This window comes from Oncorhynchus gorbuscha, unplaced genomic scaffold (assembly GCF_021184085.1).
Source record: "Oncorhynchus gorbuscha isolate QuinsamMale2020 ecotype Even-year unplaced genomic scaffold, OgorEven_v1.0 Un_scaffold_591, whole genome shotgun sequence".
Lineage (NCBI taxonomy): Eukaryota > Metazoa > Chordata > Actinopteri > Salmoniformes > Salmonidae > Oncorhynchus > Oncorhynchus gorbuscha.
Genome location: NW_025745427.1, coordinates 33,098 through 61,025, shown reverse-complemented (window position 1 = coordinate 61,025; position 27,928 = coordinate 33,098). Strand labels below are relative to the sequence as shown.

The 27,928-nt window shown below is 42.8% G+C and overlaps 1 protein-coding gene and 1 pseudogene across 1 annotated transcript; both read right to left on the bottom strand.

Moving 5' to 3' along the window:
- Positions 1 to 13,782: 13,782 nt before the first annotated feature.
- On the bottom strand, positions 13,783 to 15,274 carry LOC124018957 (centromere protein X-like). The gene is made up of 5 exons (XM_046334290.1): positions 15,193 to 15,274; positions 14,875 to 14,926; positions 14,677 to 14,730; positions 14,309 to 14,397; positions 13,783 to 14,203 (listed from the first exon to the last, which is right to left on the bottom strand). Exons 1-5 carry the CDS (start codon positions 15,226 to 15,228, stop codon positions 14,189 to 14,191), a joined length of 246 nt encoding a protein of 81 aa, XP_046190246.1. The 5' UTR covers positions 15,229 to 15,274; the 3' UTR covers positions 13,783 to 14,188.
- A 7,877-nt stretch (positions 15,275 to 23,151) lies between these two features.
- Positions 23,152 to 24,916, bottom strand: LOC124018950 (annotated as a pseudogene).
- Positions 24,917 to 27,928: the final 3,012 nt, after the last annotated feature.

Below are 27,928 nucleotides of genomic sequence, written 5' to 3'. Positions count from 1 at the left end.
GTCATCAGGCTCTCTCAGGTTAGAATAACCCACAGTCATCAGGCTCTCTCAGGTTAGAATAACCCACAGTCATCAGGCTCTCTCAGGTTAGAATAACCCAGTCATCAGGCTCTCTCAGGTTAGAATAACCCAGTCATCAGGCTCTCTCAGGTTAGAATAACCCAGTCATCAGGCTCTCTCAGGTTAGAATAACCCAGTCATCAGGCTCTCTCAGGTTAGAATAACCCAGTCATCCAGTCATCTCTCTCAGGTTAGAATAACCCAGTCATCAGGCTCTCTCAGGTTAGAATAACCCAGTCATCCGGCTCTCTCAGGTTAGAATAACCCAGTCATCAGGCTCTCTCAGGTTAGAATAACCCAGTCATCAGGCTCTCTCAGGTTAGAATAACCCAGTCATCAGGCTCTCTCAGGTTAGAATAACCCAGTCATCAGGCTCTCTCAGGTTAGAATAACCCAGTCATCAGACTCTCTCAGGTTAGAATAACCACAGTCATCAGGCTCTCTCAGGTTAGAATAACCCAGTCATCAGGCTCTCTCAGGTTAGAATAACCAGTCAGTCATCCAGGCTCTCTCAGGTTAGAATAACCCAGTCATCAGGCTCTCTCAGGTTAGAATAACCCAGTCATCCGGCTCTCTCAGGTTAGAATAACCCAGTCATCAGGCTCTCTCAGGTTAGAATAACCCAGTCATCAGGCTCTCTCAGGTTAGAATAACCCAGTCATCAGGCTCTCTCAGGTTAGAATAACCCAGTCATCAGGCTCTCTCAGGTTAGAATAACCCAGTCATCAGACTCTCTCAGGTTAGAATAACCCACAGTCATCATGCTCTCTCAGGTTAGAATAACCCACAGTCATCAGGCTCTCTCAGGTTAGAATAACCCAGTCATCAGGCACTCTCAGGTTAGAATAACCCAGTCATCCGGCTAACCCAGTCATCAGGCTCTCTCAGGTTAGAATAACCCAGTCATCAGGCTCTCTCAGGTTAGAATAACCCAGTCATCAGGCTCTCTCAGGTTAGAATAACCCAGTCATCAGACTCTCTCAGGTTAGAATAACCCACAGTCATCAGGCTCTCTCAGGTTAGAATAACCCACAGTCATCAGACTCTCTCAGGTTAGAATAACCCACAGTCATCAGACTCTCTCAGGTTAGAATAACCCACAGTCATCAGACTCTCTCAGGTTAGAATAACCCACAGTCATCAGACTCTCTCAGGTTAGAATAACCCACAGTCATCAGGCTCTCTCAGGTTAGAATAACCCACAGTCATCAGACTCTCTCAGGTTAGAATAACCCAGTCATCAGTCATCAGGCTCTCTCAGGTTAGAATAACCCAGTCATCAGACTCTCTCAGGTTAGAATAACCCACAGTCATCAGACTCTCTCAGGTTAGAATAACCCACAGTCATCAGGCTCTCTCAGGTTAGAATAACCCACAGTCATCAGACTCTCTCAGGTTAGAATAACCCAGTCATCAGACTCTCTCAGGTTAGAATAACCCACAGTCATCAGGCTCTCTCAGGTTAGAATAACCCAGTCATCAGGCACTCTCAGGTTAGAATAACCCAGTCATCCGGCTCTCTCAGGTTAGAATAACCCAGTCATCAGGCTCTCTCAGGTTAGAATAACCCAGTCATCAGGCTCTCTCAGGTTAGAATAACCCAGTCATCAGGCTCTCTCAGGTTAGAATAACCCAGTCATCAGGCTCTCTCAGGTTAGAATAACCCAGTCATCAACTCTCTCAGGTTAGAATAACCCAGTCATCAGACTCTCTCAGGTTAGAATAACCCAGTCATCAGGCTCTCTCAGGTTAGAATAACCCAGTCATCAGACTCTCTCAGGTTAGAATAACCCAGTCATCAGGCTCTCTCAGGTTAGAATAACCCAGTCATCAGACTCTCTCAGGTTAGAATAACCCAGTCATCAGACTCTCTCAGGTTAGAATAACCCAGTCATCCGGCTCTCTCAGGTTAGAATAACCCAGTCATCAGGCTCTCTCAGGTTAGAATAACCCAGTCATCAGACACTCTCAGGTTAGAATAACCCACAGTCATCAGGCTCTCTCAGGTTAGAATAACCCAGTCATCAGACTCTCTCAGGTTAGAATAACCCACAGTCATCAGGCTCTCTCAGGTTAGAATAACCCAGTCATCAGGCTCTCTCAGGTTAGAATAACCCACAGTCATCAGGCTCTCTCAGGTTAGAATAACCCAGTCATCAGGCTCTCTCAGGTTAGAATAACCCACAGTCATCAGGCTCTCTCAGGTTAGAATAACCCAGTCATCAGGCTCTCTCAGGTTAGAATAACCCAGTCATCAGACTCTCTCAGGTTAGAATAACCCACAGTCATCAGGCTCTCTCAGGTTATAATAACCCAGTCATCAGACTCTCTCAGGTTAGAATAACCCAGTCATCAGGCTCTCTCAGGTTAGAATAACCCACAGTCATCAGGCTCTCTCAGGTTAGAATAACCCAGTCATCAGACACTCTCAGGTTAGAATAACCCAGTCATCAGGCTCTCAGGTTAGAATAACCCAGTCATCAGACACTCTCAGGTTAGAATAACCCAGTCTTCAGGCTCTCTCAGGTTAGAATAACCCACAGTCATCAGGCTCTCTCAGGTTAGAATAACCCAGTCATCAGGCTCTCTCAGGTTAGAATAACCCAGTCATCAGGCTCTCTCAGGTTAGAATAACCCAGTCATCAGGCTCTCTCAGGTTAGAATAACCCAGTCATCAGGCTCTCTCAGGTTAGAATAACCCAGTCATCAGGCTCTCTCAGGTTAGAATAACCCAGTCATCAGGCTCTCTCAGGTTAGAATAACCCAGTCATCAGGCTCTCTCAGGTTAGAATAACCCAGTCATCAGGCTCTCTCAGGTTAGAATAACCCAGTCATCCGGCTCTCTCAGGTTAGAATAACCCAGTCATCAGACTCTCTCAGGTTAGAATAACCCAGTCATCAGGCTCTCTCAGGTTAGAATAACCCAGTCATCAGGCTCTCTCAGGTTAGAATAACCAGTCAGTCATCAGGCTCTCTCAGGTTAGAATAACCCAGTCATCAGGCTCTCTCAGGTTAGAATAACCCAGTCATCAGGCTCTCTCAGGTTAGAATAACCCAGTCATCAGACTCTCTCAGGTTAGAATAACCCAGGTTAGAATAACAGTCATCAGGCTCTCTCAGGTTAGAATAACCCAGTCATCCAGGCTCTCTCAGGTTAGAATAACCCAGTCATCAGGCTCTCTCAGGTTAGAATAACCCAGTCATCAGACTCTCTCAGGTTAGAATAACCCAGTCATCAGGCTCTCTCAGGTTAGAATAACCCAGTCATCAGGCTCTCTCAGGTTAGAATAACCCAGTCATCAGGCTCTCTCAGGTTAGAATAACCCAGTCATCAGGCTCTCTCAGGTTAGAATAACCCAGTCATCAGGCTCTCTCAGGTTAGAATAACCCAGTCATCAGACTCTCTCAGGTTAGAATAACCCACAGTCATCAGGCTCTCTCAGGTTAGAATAACCCACAGTCATCAGGCTCTCTCAGGTTAGAATAACCCAGTCATCAGGCACTCTCAGGTTAGAATAACCCAGTCATCCGGCTCTCTCAGGTTAGAATAACCCAGTCATCAGGCTCTCTCAGGTTATAATAACCCAGTCATCAGGCTCTCTCAGGTTAGAATAACCCAGTCATCAGACTCTCTGAGGTTAGAATAACCCACAGTCATCAGGCTCTCTCAGGTTAGAATAACCCACAGTCATCAGACTCTCTCAGGTTAGAATAACCCACAGTCATCAGACTCTCTCAGGTTAGAATAACCCACAGTCATCAGACTCTCTCAGGTTAGAATAACCCACAGTCATCAGACTCTCTCAGGTTAGAATAACCCACAGTCATCAGGCTCTCTCAGGTTAGAATAACCCACAGTCATCAGACTCTCTCAGGTTAGAATAACCCAGTCATCAGACTCTCTCAGGTTAGAATAACCCACAGTCATCAGACTCTCTCAGGTTAGAATAACAGTCATCAGGCTCTCAGGTTAGAATAACCCACAGTCATCAGGCTCTCTCAGGTTAGAATAACCCACAGTCATCAGGAATAACCCAGTCTCTCTCAGGTTAGAATAACCCACAGTCATCAGACTCTCTCAGGTTAGAATAACCCAGTCATCAGTCAGGTTAGAATCAGACTCTCTCAGGTTAGAATAACCCAGTCATCAGGCTCTCTCAGGTTAGAATAACCCAGTCATCAGGCACTCTCAGGTTAGAATAACCCAGTCATCCGGCTCTCTCAGGTTAGAATAACCCAGTCATCAGGCTCTCTCAGGTTAGAATAACCCAGTCATCAGGCACTCTCAGGTTAGAATAACCCAGTCATCCGGCTCTCTCAGGTTAGAATAACCCAGTCATCAGGCTCTCTCAGGTTAGAATAACCCAGTCATCAGACTCTCTCAGGTTAGAATAACCCAGTCATCAGACTCTCTCAGGTTATAATAACCCAGTCATCAGGCTCTCTCAGGTTAGAATAACCCAGTCATCAGAGTCATCTCTCAGGTTAGAATAACCCAGTCATCTCAGGGAATAACCCAGTCATCTCAGGTTAGAATAACCCAGTCATCAGACTCTCTCAGGTTAGAATAACCCAGTCATCAGACTCTCTCAGGTTAGAATAACCCAGTCATCCGGCTCTCTCAGGTTAGAATAACCCAGTCATCCGGCTCTCTCAGGTTAGAATAACCCAGTCATCAGACTCTCTCAGGTTATAATAACCCAGTCATCAGGCTCTCTCAGGTTAGAATAACCCACAGTCATCAGGCTCTCTCAGGTTAGAATAACCCAGTCATCAGGCTCTCTCAGGTTAGAATAACCCAGTCATCAGACTCTCTCAGGTTAGAATAACCCACAGTCATCAGGCTCTCTCAGGTTAGAATAACCCACAGTCATCAGGCTCTCTCAGGTTAGAATAACCCACAGTCATCAGGCTCTCTCAGGTTATAATAACCCAGTCATCAGACTCTCTCAGGTTAGAATAACCCAGTCATCAGGCTCTCTCAGGTTAGAATAACCCACAGTCATCAGGCTCTCTCAGGTTAGAATAACCCAGTCATCAGACACTCTCAGGTTAGAATAACCCAGTCATCAGGCTCTCAGGTTAGAATAACCCAGTCATCAGACACTCTCAGGTTAGAATAACCCAGTCTTCAGGCTCTCTCAGGTTAGAATAACCCACAGTCATCAGGCTCTCTCAGGTTAGAATAACCCACAGTCATCAGACTCTCTCAGGTTAGAATAACCCAGTCATCAGGCTCTCTCAGGTTAGAATAACCCAGTCATCAGGCTCTCTCAGGTTAGAATAACCCAGTCATCAGGCTCTCTCAGGTTAGAATAACCCAGTCAGGTCATCAGGCTTCAGGTTAGAATAACCCAGTCATCAGGCTCTCTCAGGTTAGAATAACCCAGTCATCAGGCTCTCTCAGGTTAGAATAACCCAGTCATCAGGCTCTCTCAGGTTAGAATAACCCAGTCATCCGGCTCTCTCAGGTTAGAATAACCCAGTCATCCGGCTCTCTCAGGTTAGAATAACCCAGTCATCAGACTCTCTCAGGTTAGAATAACCCAGTCATCCGGCTCTCTCAGGTTAGAATAACCCAGTCATCAGGCTCTCTCAGGTTAGAATAACCCAGTCATCAGGCTCTCTCAGGTTAGAATAACCCAGTCATCAGGCTCTCTCAGGTTAGAATAACCCAGTCATCAGGCTCTCTCAGGTTAGAATAACCCAGTCATCAGACTCTCTCAGGTTAGAATAACCCACAGTCATCAGGCTCTCTCAGGTTAGAATAACCCAGTCATCCGGCTCTCTCAGGTTAGAATAACCCAGTCATCCGGCTCTCTCAGGTTAGAATAACCCAGTCATCAGACTCTCTCAGGTTAGAATAACCCAGTCATCCGGCTCTCTCAGGTTAGAATAACCCAGTCATCAGGCTCTCTCAGGTTATAATAACCCAGTCATCAGGCTCTCTCAGGTTAGAATAACCCAGTCATCAGGCTCTCTCAGGTTAGAATAACCCAGTCATCAGGCTCTCTCAGGTTAGAATAACCCAGTCATCAGACTCTCTCAGGTTAGAATAACCCACAGTCATCAGGCTCTCTCAGGTTAGAATAACCCACAGTCATCAGGCTCTCTCAGGTTAGAATAACCCAGTCATCAGGCACTCTCAGGTTAGAATAACCCAGTCATCCGGCTCTCTCAGGTTAGAATAACCCAGTCATCAGGCTCTCTCAGGTTAGAATAACCCAGTCATCAGGCTCTCTCAGGTTAGAATAACCCAGTCATCAGACTCTCTCAGGTTAGAATAACCCACAGTCATCAGGCTCTCTCAGGTTAGAATAACCCACAGTCATCAGACTCTCTCAGGTTAGAATAACCCACAGTCATCAGACTCTCTCAGGTTAGAATAACCCAGTCATCAGACTCTCTCAGGTTAGAATAACCCAGTCATCAGACTCTCTCAGGTTAGAATAACCCACAGTCATCAGGCTCTCTCAGGTTAGAATAACCCACAGTCATCAGGCTCTCTCAGGTTAGAATAACCCAGTCATCAGACTCTCTCAGGTTAGAATAACCCAGTCATCAGGCTCTCTCAGGTTAGAATAACCCACAGTCATCAGACTCTCTCAGGTTAGAATAACCCACAGTCATCAGGCTCTCTCAGGTTAGAATAACCCCAGTCATCAGACTCTCTCAGGTTAGAATAACCCAGTCATCAGACTCTCTCAGGTTAGAATAACCCAGTCATCAGGCTCTCTCAGGTTAGAATAACCCAGTCATCAGGCTCTCTCAGGTTAGAATAACCCAGTCATCCGGCTCTCTCAGGTTAGAATAACCCAGTCATCAGGCTCTCTCAGGTTAGAATAACCCAGTCATCAGGTTAGGCTCTCTCAGGTTAGAATAACCCAGTCATCAGGCTCTCTCAGGTTAGAATAACCCAGTCATCAGGCACTCTCAGGTTAGAATAACCCAGTCATCCGGCTCTCTCAGGTTAGAATAACCCAGTCCCAGTCATCAGGCTCTCTCAGGTTAGAATAACCCAGTCATCAGACTCTCTCAGGTTAGAATAACCCAGTCATCAGACTCTCTCAGGTTATAATAACCCAGTCATCAGGCTCTCTCAGGTTAGAATAACCCAGTCATCAGACTCTCTCAGGTTAGAATAACCCAGTCATCAGTCAGGTTAGAATCAGGCTCTCTCAGGTTAGAATAACCCACAGTCATCAGGCTCTCTCAGGTTAGAATAACCCAGTCATCAGGCTCTCTCAGGTTAGAATAACCCAGTCATCAGGCTCTCTCAGGTTATAATAACCCAGTCATCAGACTCTCTCAGGTTATAATAACCCAGTCATCAGACTCTCTGAGGTTAGAATAACCCAGTCATCCGACTCTCTCAGGTTAGAATAACCCAGTCATCCGGCTCTCTCAGGTTAGAATAACCCAGTCATCAGGCTCTCTCAGGTTAGAATAACCCAGTCATCAGGCACTCTCAGGTTAGAATAACCCAGTCATCCGGCTCTCTCAGGTTAGAATAACCCAGTCATCAGGCTCTCTCAGGTTATAATAACCCAGTCATCAGGCTCTCTCAGGTTAGAATAACCCAGTCATCAGACTCTCTCAGGTTAGAATAACCCACAGTCATCAGGCTCTCTCAGGTTAGAATAACCCAGTCATCAGACTCTCTCAGGTTAGAATAACCCAGTCATCAGAATAACTCTCTCAGGTTATAATAACCCAGTCATCAGGCTCTCTCAGGTTAGAATAACCCAGTCATCAGACTCTCTCAGGTTAGAATAACCCACAGTCATCAGGCTCTCTCAGGTTAGAATAACCCAGTCATCAGACTCTCTCAGGTTAGAATAACCCAGTCATCAGACTCTCTCAGGTTAGAATAACCCAGTCATCCGGCTCTCTCAGGTTAGAATAACCCAGTCATCAGACTCTCTCAGGTTAGAATAACCCAGTCATCAGACTCTCTCAGGTTAGAATAACCCAGTCATCCGGCTCTCTCAGGTTAGAATAACCCAGTCATCAGACTCTCTCAGGTTAGAATAACCCAGTCATCCGGCTCTCTCAGGTTAGAATAACCCAGTCATCAGGCTCTCTCAGGTTAGAATAACCCAGTCATCAGGCTCTCTCAGGTTAGAATAACCCAGTCATCCGGCTCTCTCAGGTTAGAATAACCCAGTCATCAGGCTCTCTCAGGTTAGAATAACCCAGTCATCAGACTCTCTCAGGTTAGAATAACCCAGTCATCAGACTCTCTCAGGTTATAATAACCCAGTCATCAGGCTCTCTCAGGTTAGAATAACCCAGTCATCAGACTCTCTCAGGTTAGAATAACCCACAGTCATCAGGCTCTCTCAGGTTAGAATAACCCACAGTCATCAGGCTCTCTCAGGTTAGAATAACCCAGTCATCAGGCTCTCTCAGGTTAGAATAACCCAGTCATCAGGCTCTCTCAGGTTATAATAACCCAGTCATCAGACTCTCTCAGGTTATAATAACCCAGTCATCAGACTCTCTGAGGTTAGAATAACCCAGTCATCTCAGGTTAGAATAACCCAGTCATCAGGCTCTCTCAGGTTAGAATAACCCACTCTCTCAGGTTAGAATAACCCAGTCATCAGGCTCTCTCAGGTTAGAATAGTCACCCAGTCAGTCATCAGGCTCTCTCAGGTTAGAATAACCCAGTCATCAGGCTCTCTCAGGTTAGAATAACCCAGTCATCAGGCTCTCTCAGGTTAGAATAACCCAGTCATCAGACTCTCTCAGGTTAGAATAACCCAGTCATCAGGCTCTCTCAGGTTAGAATAACCCAGTCATCAGACTCTCTCAGGTTAGAATAACCCAGTCATCAGACTCTCTCAGGTTAGAATAACCCAGTCATCAGACTCTCTCAGGTTAGAATAACCCAGTCATCAGGTTAGACTCTCTCAGGTTAGAATAACCCAGTCATCAGGCTCTCTCAGGTTAGAATAACCCAGTCATCAGACTCTCTCAGGTTAGAATAACCCAGTCATCAGGCTCTCTCAGGTTAGAATAACCCAGTCATCAGACTCTCTCAGGTTAGAATAACCCAGTCATCAGACTCTCTCAGGTTAGAATAACCCAGTCATCAGGCTCTCTCAGGTTAGAATAACCCAGTCATCAGACTCTCTCAGGTTAGAATAACCCAGTCATCAGACTCTCTCAGGTTAGAATAACCCAGTCATCCGGCTCTCTCAGGTTAGAATAACCCAGTCATCAGACTCTCTCAGGTTAGAATAACCCAGTCATCAGGCTCTCTCAGGTTAGAATAACCCAGTCATCAGACTCTCTCAGGTTAGAATAACCCAGTCATCAGACTCTCTCAGGTTAGAATAACCCACAGTCATCAGGCTCTCTCAGGTTAGAATAACCCACAGTCATCAGGCTCTCTCAGGTTAGAATAACCCAGTCATCAGCTCTCTCAGGTTAGAATAACCCAGTCATCAGGCTCTCTCAGGTTAGAATAACCCAGTCATCAGACTCTCTCAGGTTAGAATAACCCAGTCATCAGACTCTCTCAGGTTAGAATAACCCAGTCATCAGGCTCTCTCAGGTTAGAATAACCCAGTCATCAGACTCTCTCAGGTTAGAATAACCCAGTCATCAGACTCTCTCAGGTTAGAATAACCCAGTCAGTCAGGCTCTCTCAGGTTAGAATAACCCAGTCATCAGACTCTCTCAGGTTAGAATAACCCAGTCATCAGGCTCTCTCAGGTTAGAATAACCCAGTCATCAGGCTCTCTCAGGTTAGAATAACCCAGTCATCAGGCTCTCTCAGGTTAGAATAACCCAGTCATCAGGCTCTCTCAGGTTAGAATAACCCAGTCATCAGGCTCTCTCAGGTTAGAATAACCCAGTCATCAGACTCTCAGGTTCAGGTTAGAATAACCCAGTCATCAGACTCTCTCAGGTTAGAATAACCCAGTCATCCGGCTCTCTCAGGTTAGAATAACCCAGTCATCAGACTCTCTCAGGTTAGAATAACCCAGTCATCAGACTCTCTCAGGTTAGAATAACCCAGTCATCAGGCTCTCTCAGGTTAGAATAACCCAGTCATCAGACTCTCTCAGGTTAGAATAACCCAGTCATCCGGCTCTCTCAGGTTAGAATAACCCAGTCATCAGACTCTCTCAGGTTAGAATAACCCAGTCATCAGACTCTCTCAGGTTAGAATAACCCAGTCATCAGACTCTCTCAGGTTAGAATAACCCAGTCATCAGACTCTCTCAGGTTAGAATAACCCAGTCATCAGACTCTCTCAGGTTAGAATAACCCAGTCATCAGGCTCTCTCAGGTTAGAATAACAGTCCAGTCATCAGACTCTCTCAGGTTAGAATAACCCAGTCATCAGACTCTCTCAGGTTAGAATAACCCAGTCATCAGGCTCTCTCAGGTTAGAATAACCCAGTCATCAGACTCTCTCAGGTTAGAATAACCCAGTCATCAGACTCTCTCAGGTTAGAATAACCCCCAGTCATCAGGTTAGGCTCTCTCAGGTTAGAATAACCCAGTCATCAGGCTCTCTCAGGTTAGAATAACCCAGTCATCAGGCTCTCTCAGGTTAGAATAACCCAGTCATCAGGCTCTCTCAGGTTAGAATAACAGTCATCAGGCTCTCTCAGGTCATCAGACTCTCTCAGGTTAGAATAACCCAGTCATCAGACTCTCTCAGGTTAGAATAACCCAGTCATCAGACTCTCTCAGGTTAGAATAACCCAGTCATCAGACTCTCTCAGGTTAGAATAACCCAGTCATCCGGCTCTCTCAGGTTAGAATAACCCAGTCATCAGACTCTCTCAGGTTAGAATAACCCAGTCATCAGACTCTCTCAGGTTAGAATAACCCAGTCATCAGGCTCTCTCAGGTTAGAATAACCCAGTCATCAGACTCTCTCAGGTTAGAATAACCCAGTCATCAGACTCTCTCAGGTTAGAATAACCCAGTCATCAGACTCTCTCAGGTTAGAATAACCCAGTCATCAGACTCTCTCAGGTTAGAATAACCCAGGTTAGTCATCAGACTCTCTCAGGTTAGAATAACCCAGTCATCAGTCAGGTTAGAATAACCCAGTCTCTCAGGTTAGAATAACCCAGTCATCAGACTCTCTCAGGTTAGAATAACCCAGTCATCAGACTCTCTCAGGTTAGAATAACCCACAGTCATCAGGCTCTCTCAGGTTAGAATAACCCACAGTCATCAGGCTCTCTCAGGTTAGAATAACCCAGTCATCAGGCTCTCTCAGGTTAGAATAACCCAGTCATCCGGCTCTCTCAGGTTAGAATAACCCAGTCATCAGGCTCTCTCAGGTTAGAATAACCCAGTCATCAGACTCTCTCAGGTTAGAATAACCCAGTCATCAGACTCTCTCAGGTTAGAATAACCCAGTCATCAGGCTCTCTCAGGTTAGAATAACCCAGTCATCAGACTCTCTCAAGGTAAAATAACCCAGCCCCCCCCCATGCCTAATTTATTTACCATCATAATTACACCCTGCTCTTCCCCTGTGGGCCATGTTCCAATTCCTTCTGTTTTGCTTCTTCTTTTCAAATGGAAGATCTATGCGTGTGGTCTCTGCAATGGTTTGGCTGACACACACACAGAGACAAAAACACACTGATGCACGCACACTCCATTCAACTTTCCACTGGCCTGTACCTCGAAGTCCCATTCCTCCCCTCCCCTCCCCTCCTAACTCAACATCGCAGGACAGCAGAAGGGAACTTCAAAGTGTCCAGAGGGGGTACTCCTTTTTTCCTGCCACTTGTCATCATCCAAGGGCCTGGCTGCTCCCCTTATTACTCTAATTGCTTCCAACTGCTCCAGTAGCCTTTGATGGGGGGGGGGGCGAAGCCAGCCAGAGAGCATGCTGCAACCACCTGTTGTTGCAGAGCCAAACACAGGTGGGCTGTAGTGTGGAGGTACTGTATAGAAGAGGACTGCACCACTGGGGTGTATTCATTTATGCAAAACTTTCTGTTGTGAAGGTTCCCAAAAACATAAAGATCATCTTTAGAGCTAAGATCATCTGAATTCAATTGATATGCAATGTACAAACAATGACCTTAATGCATAAGACAATCATATCTGTTCGGCATAGTTTGTATCTAAATGTTCTGTGATGTTTCTTAGTCCTGAACATGGCCCATGGTTTCTGTTTCTATTGTGTTAAATATAAACATATTCAATACACTACGTAATTATTGTTTTGGCTTTGTACTCCATCACTCTGAATTTGAAATGATACAATGACTACGAGGTTAAAGTGCAGACTGTCAGCTTTAATTTGAGGGTATTTTCCACATTAATGTGGACGATAACATGATTACAGATAGTCCTGAATTAATAGTGAATAATGATGAGTGAGAAAGCTGCACAAATATCACAACCCCCCAAAAGCGCTGACCTGCCATTATTGTTAGCATTTTTGGGGGGGGTTGTGATATTTGTGCAGCTTTCTCACTCATTATTCATGATTAACCATAACCATCATGCACCTTAACCATTAAAGCGGCCCGTCTGCACCTTGACCATTAAAGCAGCCCGTCTGCACCTTGACCATTAAAGCAGCCCGTCTACACCTTGACCATTAAAGCAGCCCTTCTACACCTTGACCATTAAAGCAGCCCGTCTGCACCTTGACCATTAAAGCAGCCCGTCTACACCTTGACCATTAAAGCAGCCCGTCTGCACCTTGACCATTAAAGCAGCCCGTCTGCACCTTGACCATTAAAGCAGCCCGTCTGCACCTTGACCATTAAAGCAGCCCGTCTGCACCTTGACCATTAAAGCAGCCCGTCTGCACCTTGACCACCTTGACCATTAAAGCAGCCCGTCTGCACCTTGACCATTAAAGCAGCACCTTGACCATTAAAGCAGCCCGTCTGCACCTTGACCATTAAAGCAGCCCGTCTGCACCTTGACCATTAAAGCAGCCCGTCTGCACCTTGACCATTAAAGCAGCCCGTCTGCACCTTGACCATTAAAGCAGCCCGTCTGCACCTTGACCATTAAAGCAGCCCGTCTGCACCTTGACCATTAAAGCAGCCCGTCTGCACCTTGACCATTAAAGCAGCCCGTCTGCACCTTGACCATTAAAGCAGCCCGTCTGCACCTTGACCATTAAAGCAGCCCGTCTGCACCTTGACCTGCACTGCACCTTGACCATTAAAGCAGCCCGTCTGCACCTTGACCATTAAAGCAGCCCGTCTGCACCTTGACCATTAAAGCAGCCCGTCTGCACCTTGACCATTAAAGCAGCCCGTCTGCACCTTGACCATTAAAGCAGCCCGTCTGCACCTTGACCATTAAAGCAGCCCGTCTGCACCTTGACCATTAAAGCAGCCCGTCTGCACCTTGACCATTAAAGCAGCCCGTCTGCACCTTGACCATTAAAGCAGCCCGTCTGCACCTTGACCATTAAAGCAGCCCGTCTGCACCTTGACCATTAAAGCAGCCCGTCTGCACCTTGACCATTAAAGCAGCCCGTCTGCACCTTGACCATTAAAGCAGCCCGTCTGCACTTTGACCATTGTATAATTTCGATCCAAAGTGAGTCCCAATAAGGTTGCCATATATGTTTTATGGTCAAACACCAGATCCTCCCCCAATGCTGCTGGAGTACTAGGTGTGAATTCCTTCACACAACTGATTACAATAAAGCGCTTTTAGGTTTACAATACATGTTCCCCCAAGAAAATAGGTGTCAGACTGATGTAATACAAATAAAAAACACACAACTTTTATTAGTTAGCAATGGATTCAAATCATTTCAAACGACAAACGGAGGCAAAACCACAGGGCAAAATGTACACAGTTCATTAGAGACCGTGTGCAATGTAACTGAAATAAAGGACTAATTACAATAGAATATCCTACATGGGCTGAATGTAGGACCGGTGGAAGGGATCCTCCCTCTCTCCAACCAAGGTGCATGAATTAAGAAGTAGATTCAGACACTCTTGGAGGCCAATAAAAGTAAATAAAGGGCTTATTTACATTTACAAACAAAACAGAAGTATTTTTCTTTATTTCCATTGTCCTCCAAGAGTTGGTCAATCTCTCGAATTCTGAATTGAGGACTGGATGGGTCTCTGGCGCCATCTTCTGGCCTGAAGTCATACTAGAAATCCAACAGCTGGGGAAGAAATTAAATATGTTATGACTGTTGATTCTTATACTGTCATTCCTTGACAATAATAGGAGAGGATATTTAATAGAATTCATGGGTATATTTACACACCAGTTGAGGCAGGATCTTCTCAAAGTGTTCTATGTCCATTCTGTCACAGTCCTCTGCCTCAGCCTGTTTTATCGTTCTTTGTGCAGCTTCTGAGAAACAAAGAGTCAGGGTCTGTATTCCCAAAGCAACTCGGATTAAAGACTGCCGAGCTATGCTTCAGCATTTTAGATCATAATGAATACGATTATATGGATAGGGGGACACATCTGATCCTAGATCAGTATTCCTACTCTAAGATGCTTTCCGAATCCTGGCCCTGATATCTTCATCTCATATTGAAGTTATATAAACACCATCATCTCAGCCTGTATAAAAACCTCCATTGATTTCCATGTACATTACAGCCACAATCAATCGTTTGAACTTACCTTGAACAAACACATGTAGCATCTCTGCCATAAGGAGAACAGCATCGGCACCGACTTGAGAAAAACAAAGAAACAAAGGTCAAATTGCGACGACTTAGTTAACAGCCTACAACTGTTGTTTCATTTGACTAAACATGATCAGGTCCAACTCCTTTCCAGGATAGTTACATTACACATCTCCACTAGCTAGCAACTCGCCTTTAGTTCTCTCGTCCTTGAAGAAGCTTGACAGGAGTTTGCTTACCGTCTCCTAAAAAGAAAGAGAAAACATATGATTCTGAATAACAGTATGCACGACAACAGTACGTTAAAGTTACTGTAGTGAACTGCTTCCAAAAACAACTGCCAGTGTTGTCAGAAGTATCCAGTAGGCTGATGATTTAGCGCTCTACCCCGCTGAATTAGCTCCATACAGTCTGCTCAGTCTAATTTGAAAATGAGGCTTGTGATCTTGCTTTAGTCGAAATTGTGACTCACAACATATAACAATTAATAGTATTGGCTACTTTCTCTTACCTTTTTGAATGTGATTTCCGCGCTGCTTTCCGCCATTTTCCTTTTTTTTTGTCGATCAACGCGCTCTCAGCAGTGATTGGCTGCATCGAGGCCGTGATTACGCTTCTATTCCAAAGGAAAAATAGTACCAAATAGAAATGTGGAATATAGTAAATGTCTTAAGAAAATGTGTGTGCTTGCTAGTTTAAAGTGCATTTACAGTTTTAACAGATGAAACTATCCAAGCAGAAGATAAATCTCCTTCAATCAAACTCAATATCACGTTTGAAATACAATAAATAGCCTATTTTTTATTTATTTTTATAAATAGCCTATTTTTTATTTATTTTTATAAATAGCCTATTTTTATTTATTTTTATAAATAGCCTATTTTTTATTTATTTTTATAAATAGCCTATTAACTTTTCGACAAGTTAACAAATGACATGTTGGATTAACGTCTCCAACTCAACCAACAATACAAGTTAAAGTGCTATTAGTGGCTCAGATGGAACTATCCATGCAGTAGACACATCTCTTTTACATGTTGATATGTGGTTGCCTTGTCAACCAAACACAATTCAATAATACTTTTGTAATACAGTAAAGAGCCTAAAGTTAAGGCTATCTTCCAAACTAATGTAACAATAAACCTTAAATGAGTAACGCACCCATAGTTATTGTAACTATACATGTCTTCTTATGTAATCATATAAAGTGTGCAGGTTGAAGATAGCATACATACAGTAGGTCGTTGAAGGTTTGTGGAGATCTTCACAAACGTGAAAAAAATCTGTGGAAATTTCAAATGGCATTGATCATGTGCACTTTTAATGTCATTTCAACTGCAATCCAGGTAATTTGGTTCTGCTAATAAATGAAGCACAGTGATAACACATTAATCTGTTGTATAAATAAACAAAATATCATTGTATTCCCATTTGAACTTTGCTGTGGTTTTAAATGGTTGAAAGCGCAGTGATAGATATTTGGGTGACAACTACACCAAAAATCAAACATTGTTTTTCCATTGGAATTTTGTTGTGCTTTTAGATGGTTGAAAGCAGTGATTACAACATTGGAAATTCAACCCATTTTTAGCTGTCTTTTTGAGTGGGCAATCGCATTGATTAACATCTCAACCCAATACTACCCAATTATCCACATTGAAAATATGTGGTGATACCAGTGGGATACAGAGGTGAGTGTGTTTCAGTGTGTGTGTGTGTGTTACAGCAGCGGTTTTACCAGGTAGGTGTGACAGGGTTTGAATTTTATGTTTGCCCTTGACACCTCTTCTGACAGGTGAACCTTGTAGTGAAAGATCTTCATATCCACCTTCAGAGACACAGAAAAGTCACAGTGTTAGAGAAGAGAGAAAGAAAAGATGAGAGAGAGAGAGAGAGAGAGAGAGAGAGAGAGAGAGAGAGAGAGAGAGAGAGAGAGAGAGAGAGAGAGAGAGAGAGAGAGAGAGAGAGAGGCGAGGGATGGTTGAGTTTCATTTTACAGCCAGTAGGGGGTACAATGTCTCTACTCCTGTAAAGTCATAAAATAATCCACAAGACAGCTTTCCCAAGGACAACCAGTCAGATAAACATGCTGTATTAGAGGTGGGGAATTACACTGGCCAAATAGATCACAGCAATCACAACCACCAATTATCATACACCATCTAAAATATACACAGGAATATAATTGTTTCTTGTTGTATTTGTTGCAAATTCATCAACTCAAAGTTCTCTCAAAGTCCAAACTATTTTTGTATGTAGCCTAGTTTTAATGTAGGCCCATGAAGCACTGTTGGCCGACTGGTAAGATATTTTGAGGATATTATAGCCTAGTGAAAATGGAATTCATTAGCTAATAACCCGCTAATTGTGTTGACTGGTGAATATCCCATGCATGTTGCGCTAAACAACCAGACAAGCAAATGACTGCTATAGTGGAGTTTCAGCACCATGGATAGAGGTCAATCAATTCCTTGCTAATCTGACTACAGTTAGACCTGTGCTCTCGCTTTTATCAGTAAATGTCTATTTCCTATTGTAGAGGAGAGTGGGGTAAGTCGAGCAACGTTTTTTTTGCATTCAGCATCACCCCATCAAGGGAAACATAGTATTCTTTATAACAAATATATTTGCATATTTTTCAGGATGATGTGTATCCCAGGAAATAATCAGAATTAATGTAAATATTACAGTTTTGAAAACATAGCTTGTTAAAAAAAACTTCTCGTGGCACAAAATAACCCTTACCCAGGGAAAATTGAGCTGCGGGACAGGGTAAATTAAGCTGCTTACTTGGTGAAAATCTGTTTTTAGGACACAAACGGAGAGCTGGAGCTTGTCTGAGCGGTTGGGTTCTGTTTGATGTCATATTGATATGTTAAATAAATGTGTAATTAGTGATTCCGTCAAACCTACACATGAACCTGTTTTTAATTTGTTTTGTTTATTGTATATTAGCTGTGTTCTCCTTCACTTTAACCAGGCTAAAAATAGAGAATCTTGAATGATTAAGGTTTTATACTAATGGTGAAGGAGAAATAAAACACGTAAACTGTTATAGACTTGTTTATTTTGCCACTCAACCCAAACCTTAACAACCTGTATGTGTGTTAGGCAGAGCACCCCATGCTCTTTAACAACCTGTATGTGTGTTAGGCAGAGCACCCCATGCTCTTTAACAACCTGTATGTGTGTTAGGCAGAGCACCCCATGCTCTTTAACAACCTGTATGTGTGTTAGGCAGAGCACCCCATGCTCTTTAACAACCTGTATGTGTGTTAGGCAGAGCACCCCATGCTCTTTAACAACCTGTATGTGTGTTAGGCAGAGCACCACATGCTCTTTAACAACCTGTATGTGTGTTAGGCAGAGCACCCCATGCTCTTTAACAACCTGTATGTGTGTTAGGCAGAGCACCACATGCTCTTTAACAACCTGTATGTGTGTTAGGCAGAGCACCCCATGCTCTTTAACAACCTGTATGTGTGTTAGGCAGAGCACCCCATGCTCTTTAACAACCTGTATGTGTGTTAGGCAGAGCACCCCATGCTCTTTAACAACCTGTATGTGTGTTAGGCAGAGCACCCCATGCTCTTTAACAACCTGTATGTGTGTTAGGCAGAGCACCCCATGCTCTTTAACAACCTGTATGTGTGTTAGGCAGAGCACCCCATGCTCTTTAACAACCTGTATGTGTGTTAGGCAGAGCACCACATGCTCTTTAACAACCTGTATGTGTTAGGCAGAGCACCCCATGCTCTTTAACAACCTGTATGTGTGTTAGGCAGAGCACCCCATGCTCTTTAACAACCTGTATGTGTGTTAGGCAGAGCACCCCATGCTCTTTAACAACCTGTATGTGTGTTAGGCAGAGCACCACATGCTCTTTAACAACCATGCACCCCATCTCTTTAACAACCTGTATGTGTGTTAGGCAGAGCACCCCATGCTCTTTAACAACCTGTATGTGTGTTAGGCAGAGCACCCCATGCTCTTTAACAACCTGTATGTGTGTTAGGCAGAGCACCCCATGCTCTTTAACAACCTGTATGTGTGTTAGGCAGAGCATGCCCCATGTGTGTTAGGCAGAGGGCCCCATGCTCTTTAACAACCTGTATGTGTGTTAGGCAGAGCACCACATGCTCTTTAACAACCTGTATGTGTGTTAGGCAGAGCGCCTCATGCTCTTTAACAACCTGTATGTGTGTTAGGCAGAGCACCCCATGCTCTTTAACAACCTGTATGTGTGTTAGGCAGAGCACCACATGCTCTTGTATAAACCTGGGGTGGCGTAGTGTGGCAGTTTGACTTATGCATTTGGTCTTTCAAATTAGCCAACAGTGGCATTTTCTGATGTTTTCAACGTGATTATTCTTTGCTTTCACCACAAATGGGAAGAGAATCTGCATGAACCAGAGAGCGCACATTGTTCAAAAAAAATCTGGCTCTGCCCAAGTACACACAGGTGTGAAGAACTACATGTTAAGCTGTATCGGCCCTTACCCAGAATCACCAACCCACATGTTTAATGATCATGGTCACAGTATGGATAAGGTCCACATGGGGAAAAATACATTGATCCTTAGTGGTTTTGGAACAGTCAGCATTTCATTAAAACAAACAACTAGCAACATCTGAAAGCTAATATGCCCTTTCAACCAAAGCAGTAGAGCAGATCTTCATATTTCACTACCTAACCAGTTTGTCCAGAACCCATAGCCTATGAAAACCCAATTAGTACCATGAGCATACCACCATGCATCCCACTGCTGGCTTGCCTATGAAGCCAAGCAGGGTCTTTCCTGGTCGGTCCCTGGATGCTGCTGAAAGTGGTGTTGGAGGGCCAGTAGGGGGCACTCCTCCTTCTAGTCTCAAAATCCCAATGCCCTAGGGGAAGTGATGGTGACATTTCCCTGCGTAGGAGGCTCTCTTTCGGATGAAACCTTAACGTGTGACCTTACTCTCTGTCACTACATATCCCATGGCACTTATCGTAAGAGTGTTAACTCTGGTGTCCTGGCTAAATCCGGGCGGCAGGTAGCCTAGCGGTTAAGAACGTTGGGCCAGTAACTGAAAGGTTGCTGGTTTGAATCCCTGAGGTTATATCGGTTGATGTGCCCTTGAACAAGGCACTTAACCCTATTTGCGCCTGTTCTGGATAAGGGCATCTGCTAACATGTACATTTCCATCATGGCACACCTAACCTTCCCCTCATTTCTAATTGGCATGTATCACTCCTCACCTCTCCAGCTGTGGTGAGTGTTCTGGCACAAATTATTGTCATCATCTGGAAAGGCACTATATAAATGTTGGGCACTGTAAAATCTGTATTTTTTGTTGTTGCCTGATTCCGATTGGTCTTTTTCCAAATTCCGTTTCCTCCATTTCGTTTAAGGTTTCCGTTCTCCCGTTTTTTCCCTTCAGTTTATCAAGAAGAAGATAAAAAAGTTTTAATAGAAGACAACTACATTGGACATGGTCCAAGCACACCAAGAGAGTCGTTAAGAGGGCACGACAAAACCTATCCCCCCTCAGGAGACTGAAAATATTTGTCATGGGTCCTCAGATCATCAAAAGGTTCTACAGCTGCACCATCGAGAGCTGACTGGTTGCATCACTGCCTGGTATGGCAACTGCTCGGCCTCCATCCACAAGGGTAGTGCGAACAGCCCGGTACATCACTGGGGCCAAGCATCCTGTCATCCAGGACCTCTATACCAGATGGTGTCAGAGGAAGGTCCTAAAAATGGTCAAAGACTGTTCTCTCTGCTACCACATGGCAAGCAGTACCGGAGCGCCAAGTCTAGGTCCAAGAGGCTTCTAAACAGCTTCTACCCCCAAGCCATAAGACTCCTGAACATCTATTTAAATGGCTACCCAGACTATTTTCATTGCCCCCCCCCTCTCTCTATACCACTGCTACTCTCTGTTGTCATCTATGCATAGTCACTTTAATAACTCTACCTACATGTACATACTACCTCAACTTACCGGTGCCCCCCTGTATATAGTCTTGTTATTTGTTATTTCACTGCTGCTCTTTAATTACTTGTTACTTATTTCTTATTCTTATCTGTATTTTGTAAACTGCATTGTTGGTTTGGGGCTCGTAAGTAAGAATTTCACTCAAAGGACTACACCTGTTGAATTCGGCGCATGTGACTAATACAATTTGATGTTCTAAGTCCAAAGCAAAACAACATCAAGAGACCACTTTTGAGGTCTGGATTTCTTTTGCAAATGTTTGATTTTGGGGTGCATTTACCCTTTAATTCCAGTGTGCACCTACAGTAGCAAGAGGCAGTTTAGAAGTGTTTTTGTAGTGCACACGTGATGGCAGAGTTTGCAAAACAAATACCCACTGATTGATTAGTAAGGTAAGCATAGGCTACTTTGTAGTTAACATCTAATTGCAAAGGTTTATGGGAAAGCCTTTCAATCTACCAGAACACTTTTCATTAGAATCCTCACTAACAGCTACACAAAGTGGTCAGGCTTGCGCACCACACATACAGACAAGGAATTCAAATCAAATCAAATGTTATTGGTCACATACACATAGTTAGCAGATGTTATTGTGAAATGCTTGTGCTTCTAGTTCCAACATCTGCAATAACAAGTAATCTAACAATTCCACAACAACTACCTTATGCACACAAATCTAAATAAAGGAATGGAATAAGAATATGTAAATATATGGATGAGCAATGACAGAGCGGCATACGCAATATGTAATAGATGGTATAAAATGTAAACATAATCTAAACATTAAAGTGCCATTATTAAAGTGACTAGTGATCCATTTATTAAAAGTAGCCAATGATATCAAGTCTGCAGGTAGGCAGCAGCCTCTCTGTGCTAGTGATGGCTGTTTAAAAGTCTGATGGCCTTGAGAAATAGCTTCTGTCTCCCAGTCCCAGCTGTGATGCACCTGTACTGACCTCACCTTCTGGATGGTAGTGGGGGGAACAGGCAGTAGCTCGGGTGGTTGTTGTCTTTGATGATCTTTTTGGCAAACCTGTGATATCGGGTGCTGTAGGTGGTGTCCTGGAGGGCAGGTCGTTTTCCCCCGGTAATGCATTGTACAGACCGCACCACCCTCTGGAGAGCCCTGCGGTTATGGGCGGTGCAGTTGCCGTACCAGGCGGTGATACAGCCAGACAGGATGCTCTCAATTGTGCATCTGTAAAAGTTTGTGAGGGTTTTAAGTGACAAGCAAAATTTCTTCAGCCTCCTGAGGTTGAAGAGGCGCTGTTGCGCCTTCTCACCCCACTGTCAGTTTGCATGGACCATTTCAGTTTGTCCGTGATGTGTACGCAGAAGAACTTTTAAAAACTTTACACCTTCTCCACTGTGGTCCCGTCGACCTAGGGCCTCAAGCTTAATGATGGGCTTGTTGAGTACTATGGTGTTGAATGCTGAGCTGTAGTCAATGAACAGCATTCTTACATAGGTATTCCTCTTGTCCAGATTGGATAGGGCAGTGTGATGGCGAATGCAATTCTCATCGCCCTCTAGAAGTTTGCAGAAAATATGAATCACTGATGCATTGTGTTCATGTCTTATGACATGATAAACTTGGGCAAATGTACTCATTTTCAATAGGCTACATTTTGTTGATACTTACAATAACCACTGGGCGGCAGGGTAGCCTAGTGGTTAGAGTGGAGGGGCGGCAGGGTGGCCTAGTGGTTAGAGTGGAGGGGCGGCAGGGTGGCCTAGTGGTTAGAGCGTAGGACTAGTAACCGGAAGGTTGCAAGTTTAAACCCCTGAACTGACAAGGTACAAATCTGTCGTTCTGCCCCTGAACAGGCAGTTAACCCACTGTTCCTAAGCAGTCATTGAAAATAAGAATTTGTTCTTAACTGACTTGCCTAGTTAAATAAAGGTAAAATAAAAAATATATATACATTTTTGAACATTGTTCAATTCTGTTTTAATGTCTGGATTCCGTCAGTGTTCTGCATACCGCAGATTTACAGGGCCCTATAAATGCAATCAATCAATCAATCAATCATTGCTACTATTGCTGTCACTATCATAAATACTTCTAGCAAACACACATTTTCTTTAGGAAATGTCCCTTTCTAGTAATATCTTCGCAAACACACATTTTCTTTAGGAAATGTCCCTTTCTAGTAATATCTTCGGTGATTCTACTAAAAGTTAATGCAACATAGGCCTTATAATGTTCACAACATTGAAAACAATTGGCATTTCATTACAAATCAGTAAATCAAGGTACATAAGACATCTGAAAACAAATTTTTACAATCAAACCAAATCATAGAAAAAAATTATAATCTACATTTATTTTTCAACAAATAATCCATGTATCCCATCCAAAATTGCTTTTTTAAAATTTAAATAACGTATGTACAGTATCATCCGGCGTCTGATACATTCTCCAAGATGCTCAACTGATGAACAGCCCCATGGTCACGTCTGCAGATAGACCTGGCTGGGATGACCTCAACCTTCTGGGTCATCCATCTATATGAAAGATTAGATTTTAGCATGGTAAAAGAGTTGCAAAAACAGTGACACTTCTGTTGGACTCTTGCACATGACTTTAGACTTGACTCTGTGTAATAATAGTCAAGTATTGAATCAAAGTATATATATTTTTAAACAAATTGACCTTTGACCTAGAAGAGTCTAACCTGCAACGCAATGTTACCCTGCATGGATCAGAACACATCTGTTTATGAAGAGAGAGACTTAAGATTTGACTCAGACTCGCCCTGTTGAGACTTAAGACTTGACTGGTGCTGAAAGACCTGTGACCCAGACAGTGACATATCGACAAGACTGGCTGCACACAACCATATCAACACAACACTCATTAAAACATGTTTCCTGGCTGCATGTGCTGGATAAAAGCAACCTACACACAACCATGTCAACACAACCTACACACAACCATGTCAACACAACCTACACACAACCATGTCAACACAACACTCATTAAAACATGTTTCCAATGTGTAATCACAACAACAACAAAAAGTCAGCAGATTGAAGTGAAAAAATATGATATTCTCATATGTTGATGACTTTTTGTAAATCCAATCAGTTTTCCACATTGATTCAACATCATCATATTTACTTTTGTGGTTGTTATGACATAGAAACATTGCTGATTCATTCAACAAGTCTTTGCCCAATGCTCTGTTTTGATTTACCTTCAGACTGACAACTCTCTTGGCCTCCACTTCCATGCCTCCTATATAGTGAGGACCCGCCCAGTCTGCCGTATCTGCCTCCTCCTCAGAGGAAAAACCCACGTATCCCAACGCACTGGCACTCTTTGAGTCAGAGTCCTGTGGAGTCTTCTTGATCTGTTTTCAAAGGATGGACCATCACCATAACCAATAAAAACACCAATAATCCAAGAAAATACGTTGTTTTAAAAGGGGTCAATCTGTAATATCTACATCCATTTATGGACTTTTAAATTACTGATATACAGCCATTGACTCTTGAGGAATATAACTTATAAATACCTTGTGAGATTAGTTCAACTGTCTTACTGTCTTACCCCATTAGAATGCAAAATATAAGCTTGTTTTACTCCACTGACTGCAGTGTAAAAAAAGGTGGAGGGGTGGATGTTATGTTGTTTAAAACTACAGATTGCCCCTTTAAAAAGGTATGGTTTAGGCCTTATCCACGTGAGGCTAATATTACAATAATTGATATGACTTAAATCAGCCTACCGTGCATGCTGTAATACTGCCCCACTGTCGGAAGTAAGCTTGTAGGTATCCTTCATTTATGTTAGTGCTGAGATCCTTAATGACGAGCCCGTGATCCTGTCCAACAGAAACAAAATAAAGCCATTCATATTTTTATTTTAAAATGTTATCATGGTAAAGTAATTATATTGTGTGTCTGTAATAGGAATACTATGAAAAATACACTACATCCATTCATAGGCTACTAAGAACTACAGATATCGAACCTTAATTTGATAACCCTGTTGTTGCAACAAATCAAATACTTGATTTGGCATAACTAAAAATGTCCATTAATTATAATCCACATTTCCTGTTGCTGCAGGATTATTTTCCTGCTGTGACAAACTGGTCAAATTAAGATCCTACACCTGTGAGTGTGTTTTAGGATGGTCAGAAAAATAAGTGTTTGTTTACCAGTTTACACTTTTTGGCCAAAGCGGTCCTGTGTTTTTAGGGAGAGATATGTACACTCTCCTTTGAGGCTCCATTTTCTCCATAACTAGAGGGAAACAGAATAAATCAATATTTCATTTCATTTAACCCTGTGAAATGCTGTAGTCTTTGGATATTTGCTTCAGACAAAAACAAAATCGATCAGTGTAACTTATTCTATGCTTTATAAAATATATTTAAAAAATGTATCAGTCATAATTAACTTAACATGAAAATAACCTGTTAGAGCAAGATACAACTAATATTTCCTGAGTAGACTTTATTTTCTGCAATAAAAAGGACTAAATGTGATCTTTCACTAGTAGTATAATGATATATATATATTGTCTTACATACCAACAGAGGTCGTAGAGATGTACATCCACCTGTTTGTTTGGTAGTCCTAAGAGCATTGCATAGGAAAACCCATCATAAGATATAAATCAACAGGTGGATTTGGGGTGGGTACAAGGTTTCTCTTCCTGCTTCACAAGAAGATGATGCAATCCTACTCTTGGCTTTCTACAAGTTCCATGTTACTCATCCTGCAGCATAACTCACATATTACTGGATTGAGTTCCACAGAAATGTCTGAGTAAAAGGGCATTGTTCACCCCTCCTTCCCTTTGTGATATGTCGCCTCCTAGCAATGAATGTTAAGTAACAATCTAGGTAATGATGGGGGTCATCTTGGGGTCATGATAGGGGCTGCACAAAATGATTGATGTATTCTAATAATTGATAATGCTTATATTGTGTTAATAGAAGGGGAAGGGCTAAGACCCTGCTTTTTGTGACTCCTCTCTTTGGCTGGAAAAAATGGCTGTGTTTTTCTGTGACTTGGTGGTGACCTAACAATTTCACTGTAAAGCCTTTTTGAAATCAGACACTGTGGCTGGATTAATGAGAATTTTATCTTTAAAATGGTGTAAAATATTTGTATGCTTGAGGAATTTTAATTATGTGATTTTTGTTGTTTTGAATTTGGTGCCCTGCACTTTCACTGGCTGTTGGCAGGGTGGGACGCTACCGTCCCACATTTCCCAGAGAGGTTAAAATGATTAATCATGTAACTGTAATTAACTAGGAAGTAAGGGCACCAAGGAAAATATTCAGATTACAAAGTTATAATTTTCCAAATATAACTTTTAGATATTTTAATATCTGATCAACCAGTCTTGATTAATGAATCATTATTTACCTCATGTTAGTCTCATTCCAAACGTCGAAAATTGTTGGTTATCTGCACGAACCCAGTCTTCACTATGAGTCATCCATACATCAATTGTCTTAAAATATTTATTTAACTAAGTAATTCACAGAAATGCATAAACAAACAGTAGATCGTTACAAGGAAATGATAACGCTGTTTCCCTAGTGGGATAAACGGGTATCGCGGCTTGGGGGACAAAAAGGGAAGTGGGGGTCAACTGATATGAGACGCAAAGTTAAATATTATAAAAATTTAAATTTTAATCCTTTGCACATGAAGGTCTCACTCATTCGGGAACAATTGCAATCAATATATAGATTTACATTACGCATCAGTTTAATCTTTCATCATTCTCTGTTGAAAAGTTTGTTTCTGTTAAACAGAGTTATGGTATGTCCACCTTCTCCCATGAGTTGTTGTGGTTACCAAACGGACCAGTTCAGAGTTGACATTAATTCATGTCATTATCCAGAATAGATGTTTCGGACCGGATGTGAGGTGGAAGAAATTCCTTTGTTCAAGGAAAACTCACTCTTCCTAGCTGCAGAATAGTAATTAATATCAAAGACTTGTCCTTATTCTGACCACAGCGATAGTGTAAGAGTTTAACAGGGGGTGGGATGGTTAAAAAAGCAGTCTGGTCTCAAACCTTGGCCCTCTCATTATCGAGGCCAAGCTGGTCTGCAACCTTTGTCCTCTCGTAATTGAGAGAAATATGGTCTGTTGAGAATTCTCAAGGTGGGGGTTTTATTCAGAAGAGCAGAAAAAGGCTCTCTCATGATGCCAGGTCCCAACTGTGTTCATGGGGGCTTGCCAGTGACTTAAGTGAAACTTTACACAGAAATACAATTCTCACATTACATAGCATCCCACAAATAGTTTAATCTTTCATCCTGTACAGCAATAGATGCAAGCCTCATAACTGAGGCTATTGTATAAACAGAGTTATGGTAATGTGGGCCCGTATTTTCTCCCATGAGTTTCACAAAATTGTACCAAACTGACCAATTCATAGTTGGATTCTTCACCGATCTTTTATACCTTCTCCAGAACATAAATGTTGTTCGGACCTCAAGTTCTGTGAGGTGGAAGAAATTCCTTTGTTCTCTCTGTGAAAACTCACTCTGTCTCTATACTGTGGCCATGAGGAGATAATCTCCTCCAGGAATTTACAACTTCTCTCTGACCACAGCAGCCTGGGTGTAGGAGACAGGGGGTAGGGGGATGGTGCATAGAAAAGGGCTGGTGCAGAGGGAGGGGTGTTCGCTGTAGCCAAAGAGGCCAACGTCACAACAAACTGTAACTCGCTGTAACAAACTGTAAAATCGTTGAAATTGTTGCATGTTGCGTTTATATTTTTGTTCAGTATACATTGAAGCTTGAAAGCGGTGACAGACATTCCAGAGACAATAAATATATTTAAAAATATGTATTAACAAAAGGCAAATTAGACAGTTATGGCCCTCATTGGAAATACCATACTAGTAGAAAACACACATCGGATGGTCTTGATATATATATATCAGTCTCAGTTACTTCACATTCTGATGGTCTTGAATATATATCAGTCTCAGTTCACATTCTGATGGTCTAGAATACATATCAGTCTCAGTTACTTCACATTCTGATGGTCTAGAATACATATCAGTCTCAGTTACTTACATTCCATTCTGAATACATATCAACCTCAGTTACTTTACATTCTGATAGTCTTGAATACATATCAGTCTCAGTTACTTTACATTCTGATGGTCTTGAATACATATCAGTCATAGTTACTTCACATTCTGATAGTCTTGAATACATATCAACCTCAGTTACTTCACATTCTGATGGTCTAGAATACATATCAGTCTCAGTTACT

Excerpts from the sequence above, each read along its gene's own strand:
- LOC124018957 (XM_046334290.1), bottom strand. The coding sequence starts at position 15,228 with ATGGCGGAAAGCAGCGCGGAAATCACATTCAAAAAG. Across the intron at positions 14,927-15,192 it reads CGGAAATCACATTCAAAAAG|GAGACGGTAAGCAAACTCCT; the intron begins GTAAGAGAAAGT and ends CTTTCTTTTTAG. Across the intron at positions 14,398-14,676 it reads GCTACATGTGTTTGTTCAAG|AAGCTGCACAAAGAACGATA; the intron begins GTAAGTTCAAAC and ends TTTGTTTCTCAG.